Source organism: Zootoca vivipara, chromosome 3 (assembly GCF_963506605.1).
Source record: "Zootoca vivipara chromosome 3, rZooViv1.1, whole genome shotgun sequence".
Taxonomy (NCBI): domain Eukaryota; kingdom Metazoa; phylum Chordata; class Lepidosauria; order Squamata; family Lacertidae; genus Zootoca; species Zootoca vivipara.
This window is the reverse complement of record NC_083278.1, coordinates 109295365-109302776: the sequence shown is the minus strand read 5'-3', so window position 1 is coordinate 109302776 and position 7412 is coordinate 109295365. Positions and strand designations below refer to the sequence as shown.

General features: G+C 46.5%; 1 protein-coding gene across 1 annotated transcript; it reads right to left on the bottom strand.

Annotated features, from left to right (window-relative positions):
- Positions 1-2483: 2483 nt before the first annotated feature.
- On the bottom strand, positions 2484-7112 carry RPS27A (ribosomal protein S27a). Its single transcript, XM_035110954.2, has 6 exons — positions 7012-7112; positions 6861-6925; positions 5547-5601; positions 4913-4998; positions 3073-3204; positions 2484-2672 (listed from the first exon to the last, which is right to left on the bottom strand). The coding sequence occupies exons 2-6, from the start codon at positions 6906-6908 to the stop codon at positions 2523-2525; spliced, it is 471 nt and encodes a 156-aa protein (XP_034966845.1). The 5' UTR covers positions 6909-6925; positions 7012-7112; the 3' UTR covers positions 2484-2522.
- Between the last annotated feature and the right edge of the window lie 300 nt (positions 7113-7412).

Genomic DNA, 7412 nt, shown 5'->3' with positions numbered 1-7412 from the left:
TCACATTGAAATTACATGAGGGGATTACAGGGCCAGTACCAGCTTGCCACATTCAATGACCACATGAAGGCAGTATCTCTGCCTACATGCCACATTCAAACACTGTGTATGTTGAAGGTAAAGCTAAGCTGCCACCACCTTTACACCAATGTGGAACACAGCCATGGTTGTGAAATAGGAATACCGTAACTTGGTATTTAGTGTCTAAGCAAGGGATGCCAACATGGTGCCCACAGACATCACAAAGGGTTTCCTCATCTCAGAAAGGTAAAGGTAACCCTGACCATTACCGTAGGTCCAGTAGCGGACAACTCTGGGGTTGTGGCGCTTATCTCACTTTATTCGCCGAGGGAGCCAGCGTGACTAAGCCACTTCTGGCAAACCAGAGCAGCGCACAGAAACCTTCCCACTGGAGCGGTACCTATTTATCTACTTGCACTTTGACATGCTTTTGAACTGCTAGGGTGGCAGGAGCAGGGACCGAGCAACGGGAGCTCACCCCGCCGCGGGGATTTGAACCACCAACCTTCTGATTGGCAAGCCCTAGGCTCTGTGGTTTAACCCACGCCACCCGTGTCCCTTCTCAGAAAGCTACTTCCCTCCTATTCCTAAAATGAGACTTTCTAGCATTTTATTATAGTCAGAACACATTGTGGTGTGGGTAGTAGTAATCAGAAGGACAAAAAGGTTGGCAGCCCACTGCCCCAAAGAACAAGGTCTTCCATCAATCCAGGCTTGGAGAGGGAACTAGTGATGGCAAGAACCCCACACAGTGGAAGCTCTACTTACAAATTTAATCCATTCTGGATGCACATTCGTATGTAGAAATATTTGTTTGTAAGTCGAAACATGGTTTCCCATACGAATGCATTGGGAACGGATTAATTCGTTCTGGAGCCTCACCTCCCTCGCTGCCCTGCGCTCACTGCCACCGCTGGATCGAGCCCTCGCCGCTGCTGCGAGGCTGGCCTTCTGCCAGCCTCGCAGGATTGGGTACTTGTCGCCACCGCGAGGCCTCCTCTCCTGCCCTTGGCTTCTTCGCTCGGAGCGCAGCCAGAGCCGCCATGCGGAGGAAGCGCCCTCCACCCTCAACGCCTCCCCAGCCTAGGCGCCTGCGCGGTACTGCTGGCCCCGCCGGGAGAGGCTCCGCATCGCTGCCGCCTGCACTGTGTCCGTGCGAGCCCAAGTCCCACACGGCCGGCCGCGGGTGCCATGGCTCGGCCTCCGACGTAACCAGGACTGCAACTCCCATCACCCCACGGGGCAGAAGGCCAGCCTCGCAGCAGCGGCGAGGGCTCGATCCACCGGTGGCAGTGAGCGCAGGGCAGGCGTTCGGATGTCCAAAATTTTGTAAGCGTGCCACCATTTTTTCCTTCCCCCCCCCTTCGTAAGTAGAAAAATTCGTAAGTAGAGTCATTCGTAAGTAGAGGTGCCACTGTACCTTTTCCACCATGAATCCATACTTCAGAATTGGTATTGCTATGTTTGTTTTATCTGTCACACCCAACTATATGATTAGAAATGGGCCATAAAATGCAGCAGGCCTAAGAATCTCAATTTGTGTTTTTTTAAGTTAAGCTTATGACTTCAAGGTGTGGAAACTAGGCAATCACAAGAACGCCTCCCCCCACCCCCAAAGCAAGCAAGAAAAAATATGCCCCTTTGTCTCTGCTGTAGGCCCAGTTGGATTCACCTGACTAGCCCAATGAGCAGTAACCCTCTAAGGATTTTCGCAACAGGATATCTGTCCTCCCCAAGACTGACTCTGGAGAGGTCAGGAGAAACCCGACCAGCACACAGCAAGGAAGGGGGCTGTTCCAGCTGCCAATATGTAACACTTGCAAAGAGAGAGTGACTAGAAGAGTGCAATGTTGCATTCCACCCAATGTACGCAAAATAAAGCAAGAGCTTTATCTCTGCTTAGGTACTATAACAGAAACAATTGCCCTCATTTTCTGTACGAAAGGACATTTGGAATAGATAAAAAGGGTACCGTAACTTGTACTATCTCATTTCTGGATCAGAGCAAGTATCTTGCAACACTAAACAGGTAAGATCCAAGACAGTACAGTTGGTTAGAGTGTGGTGTTGATAATGCCGAGGTTGTGAGTTCAATCCCCATATGGGCCAGCTGCATGCTTTAGTTGAGATACCTACATTGCAGGGAGTTGGTTAGAACTAGATGATACTCAGCATCCCTTCCAACTCTGCAATTGTATTATTCAATGAAACAAAGCAAGAGTGTTTGTACTGGTCAAGAACTGCACAGAGGGCCAGTTCTAAAGTTGCCTCAATTGTCAACAGATATGAGACAGAAAGGGCTTTCACTTAAGTTTCTTAGAAAGGTGCTATCCTTCCCATCAGCAATGCTCATGAGTAGCCCCATGTCTTCCATTTATCTACTTTCCTCTCCTCTCTGGTCCATTTAGCAAACATGTTAGAGCCCCTGCTTTGCATACTCATGTAACCAGAAAAAACACTGCAAAATTTAAAGCAACTTTTAATTATTACAATAGACACATTTACTTGTCTTCTGGTTTGTTGAAGCAGTATGTCAAGCAGCACTTGCCACAGTAATGTCTGTCAAAGTGGCTAGCCATGAATACTCCGGCCCCACATTCCTCGGAGGGACACTCGCGCCGCAGGCGGCTGATTTTCCCATTCTCATCCACCTGCAAGAAGAAAGGCTTTAATTTGTACTGCATTATTTTCCATCTCCCTTGGAAAAAAATACAGAAGCTTGACTTATGCAGTCCAGACCACCACTGCCTGCAATTTTTAGAAACGCCAACTTATCATTTAAGGTTACACTCTCAACCCCGACAAAATTTAGTTGAGCAGGGTGACCATATTTTTTGTTTAAACATTAAATGCAAGAAAATAACTTATGCCCCCCCAACCAACAATTCAGCGTAACTATTAATCAGCTCTGCTCCTGCATTATTTCCACACAGACTTAAAGGTTACATTTGTCACCAGAAGACCGGCTCATGCTGGCTTTCTAACTAACTGCAGAAACAGCCATCAGTAGACAGAATCTGTCTAGCAATTCCCACCTGAAGTTGCTCTTACCTTATAGTACTTAAGGACAGCGAGTTTCACCTTCTTTCTCTTATGCTTATTCTTCTTAGGAGTGGTGTAAGACTTCTTCTTCCTCTTCTTTGCTCCACCACGAAGTCTCAGCACAAGGTGAAGGGTTGACTCCTAGTTTTAGAGAGCGAACAAAGGACACACAAACTTTGACAGCTATTGTGATGCAACAGTTAGGAATTGGGATGGACACAAGAAACCAAAATATTGGTTCTCTGCTCAGCCACGAAGCTTAATGTATAGCCCTGGACAAGTCGCTTAGCCCAGCCTACCTCCCAGACCACCCTGTGCTCTTTTAAGGAACAGTGAGATAAGAGTAGCAAATGGATAAAATACCAAAGCACATAACCGGCACTTTGCTGAGGCACTAATAGACTGGAAATAATCTCAGTGACTGGTAAATACTACAGAAGTCATTGGGTTGCATTAAATGGAGTTGCGCCAAGCAACTAGAAGGGCTTGTGTGAGAAGCAATTCCCCCTGAAGCCCTCTGCAGACACACCCAAATTCTGTGAACTGTGCTGGATATTCTGTGTGTGAGAGAGAGAATAATTTATTCCAGAAACTGACAAGAACAGAGAAGTTTGAAGCAGCAGAAGGCTGAGATTGTTTTGTCTATGCAAGGACTTTTTCTGTGGAAACTGTTCTTTGGACATGCGCAGTGTAACAGGAAGTGCTGTTAACAATGGTTCTGTGTAACTTTTTGTGAGTCTCTTGCTTGCACCTTGTGGCGAGAGAAGCAGAGTGTGTCTTGGACTCTTACTGGACTCTTAAGCATGCCTTGACAACGGCAGTGGTGAATGTCTGTATATGTTTGCTACCAATATGCGTTTATGCCTGTCAAGTAAATTTCTACACTCGACTGAATCTTTATGGAGTCCATGAGTGTTTATTGCCTACTGTGTGTACCTTCAACCCCAAAGACGCTCCCACGGAAGGAGCTGCATTGAGATGTAACTTCTTCAGAGTATGGATACTGGCACACATGCACAGCAAAAGTGATGCAGGACCCAATCCTTCTAAATCATCCATCAGAGGTTGATTGATTGATCCAACAAACTGCTCTGGAATCCTTGGATGGGAAGCAGTGTATGAATGATTTTACTTAATAGATCTGTAGAAGGTCCCCCAACCCCCCAGAGTAGCTGCAATGGGAATGTGGGGCGTGGGAGATAGCAGAAAAATGATCCCTCTCCACTCTGCTGATAGAACTCTTACCATCAGCTGAGCAACACTGCTGGATGCAACCTACTGTGCTTTTCAAATCCAAGTTTATTACGCTCACCTCATATTTGATCAGGTCAGCACAACCTCTGATTATTTGGGATAAGCTAAAGTCCAGTATATTCAGTTCACTGCACTCTTTGTATTCATGTAATTAAACCTCCCGCTTGTTTCTACTAAGGTTCTGTGTGCCTTTAAAGGCAGACAGGTTTAGGTGCCTAGAAAGAAAAAGGCATTTTTCATGAAGTCTCCATCTTTAGGAGAAGCCCACAGCCAACTGTTATATCCTATTAACAATGAATATGTGGGACCAATGTCCACCTGCTGTCACCACCTGGTCATCTTGTCTACTAGAAGGATTCATCCTACTCGTCCCAAGTTTACAGCATGCTCTTGCATTTTATGGTTTAGCAGGTACATGGGGTTCCACAATGGGGCTCCCCCCACTGAAACTGACTGGGTTTGGAAGAACCCCCAGAACAGGCCAGGTGGAGGGAGGAACATTCCGCCTGGCAAGATGAAATGTTTGTGCAGACAGAACATTTGTAATAGAGCAACAGTAAATTCCACCCACTGTATTAGAACACTTAGTACATACCTTTTGAATGTTATAATCAGACAGAGTGCGCCCATCTTCCAATTGTTTCCCAGCAAAAATCAATCGCTGTTGATCAGGAGGAATTCCTAATAGAGAAAAAATGGTGGAGTATGAGTCACTGATTCAGTTATTTATAAGAACATTTTAAAACAGCCTTTCAGCTCTAGAAAGTACCAGGGCAATTTGCAATATATTAAAACCAGTCTAACATGCCTTTCTCTCAATGTATTCATGCAATGTCATTTATGTTAAGACACATTATTTAGTTTCTGATTATGTCAATAAACACATTTTTGTTCTAGAGTAGCTACTTAGGCATTTATGCTTTTTTTAGTGTGTTTCCATCTATTTATTATCCTTTTGGGGAAAGCAAAATAAGCCTCATTCTACATGCACCGCAATTATACTTGCTAGCTTTTATTTTATTTTTAAATAAAGAAGGCATCATTCCTAGTTGTATCCTATTTGCTGCAGCATACTGAATTGACCCTGCAAGCATCATCCTATGACCTCCTTGAAGACCAAATTTGATGGAAAAGAACGTACAGGTAAACAGAGAATTCTAGCAAGGAAGCTTTACTCCATAGTAGAATAATTTTAAAACCACAAGTTCCAAAACAAAAGCAACACCTACCTTCTTTATCCTGAATCTTGGCTTTGACATTTTCTATAGTATCAGATGGTTCAACCTGTTTATAAAAATAAGTCACCATTGAATTGCTTTACAGACTTAAAATAGTTATAAATTCCTTACTACTCCCATCCAGGCATTAGAACAGTACATGCTGTGACTTTGTTTAGACTAGCAATTCTTAAAATACACACACAGCTATGGACAAGATAATGCTGGTTAAAAGACCAAACATTGAGTTCTTGTCATATTCTCTGTAGCAACATACAAACACCAATCCTGCTCCTGTACTTTTAACAGCAGTTTTAACATACAGGAGACAAAGCTTTTCACAGCAGAGAGATAAAATGGTAGAAAAATGTTGATGCTTGGCTTGTCACATGTCTCCCTTGCCATAACCAGGATAGAATGGAATGCACATCTCCTTCTCGAACCTTTCCTTTCAGCAACAGCAAATAGTAGAGGCAAAGGTGGTGGCTAGATTGTTCTGCTGTCTGGGTTCTTTGTTCAGATATAAAGACACCTATCTTTATTGTGGGGACATGGGATGGGGGCAAGGGGGGCGATAAAAAAGGGCATTCACATTATTATTAATTGTATTTATATACCACCCTATACCCAGTGGCAGCGATGGCCACCAATTTAGGCAGCTTTAAAAGCAGATCAGATAAGAGACATAGAGAACAAGGGCTATCAATGGCTACTAGACACCGTGCCCACACACCAACTGAACAACCAGAAGCAGCATGCCTCTCAATACTGGGTGTTGCTGGGTAGTGCGATGGAACTGTTGTGGCCTTCGGCTAACGCAAAAAACCGGGTGGGTTGGTAACAAGGGCTTCTGAGCCCGGAAAAGAGGAGACTCGTAAATATATCAAGGAGCAAGCTCGTCTTGGTCTAAGGACCCGCATCGACGGATTCAAGAAAGGAGATTCCGACCCAACATCAGTTAAGACCTTTCTGCTCAGGGGCTCTCCTCCTTCCTTGGAGGTTTTTAAGCAGAGGCTGGGTGGCCATCTGTCACGGGTGATCTAGTTGAGATTCCTGCATTGCAGGCGGTTGGACTAGATGACCCCGATGGAAATCCTCTGTGATCCTATGAGCCACAGGCTTTCTCCCCACCTCTTTTTTTTCTTTTTGGGAGGGAGGAAAGTAACTGCGCAAAATCCGCCATTTCCCTCGAGGTCACAAACTACCGGGAGGGAGGGGAAAGAAAGGGCTGGAAGCCCAACTCTGGGGCCACGAGGCGAAGAGCCAGAGGCCTGGGAATCAGCGGCCTTGTTCTGAACCCCTCATATGGTTTCTTCCCTCCCTCACCTCGAGGGTGATGGTTTTCCCCGTCAGGGTTTTCACGAAGATCTGCATGGCGGCGGCCGTTGGACCTGAGGAAGCAACGAGAACGAGAAATGAGGCGAAGGAAGGATGAGGGAAACGAAGAAGCAGGCCCCGCACAGAGACAACCACTCACCAACGACCCGCTCCCGGAATGGCGGACGCCGGAAAGAGAACCCGCTCGGCCGCGCACGGGGTTTCCAAGGGCTGGGGAGCGGGGCGAGCGGCGGAAGGAAGTGAGGAAAACGCCGGCGGAGGCAAGGACTGCAACTCCCGTCGTGCATCGCCGCCTGGAACGTAGGAGGAGGCATGACGGGAGCGGTAGTTTTTAAAGGAGAAGGCGGGCGCGTCCTCGCCGGCGGGTGATCCGATGGCGAAAGGGCCCTTGGGAGTTGTATGCTGGGAGCTCAAGTGGGCACGCGGGGAAGGAGGGGAGCTACCTTTCCCCCAGCATGCACCGCTCCGAATCCACCCACGCACCCCGCGCCTTGCTTAGTGATTTAGCTCAGCTTGGTTACCGGTACTTGCCGACAGTTG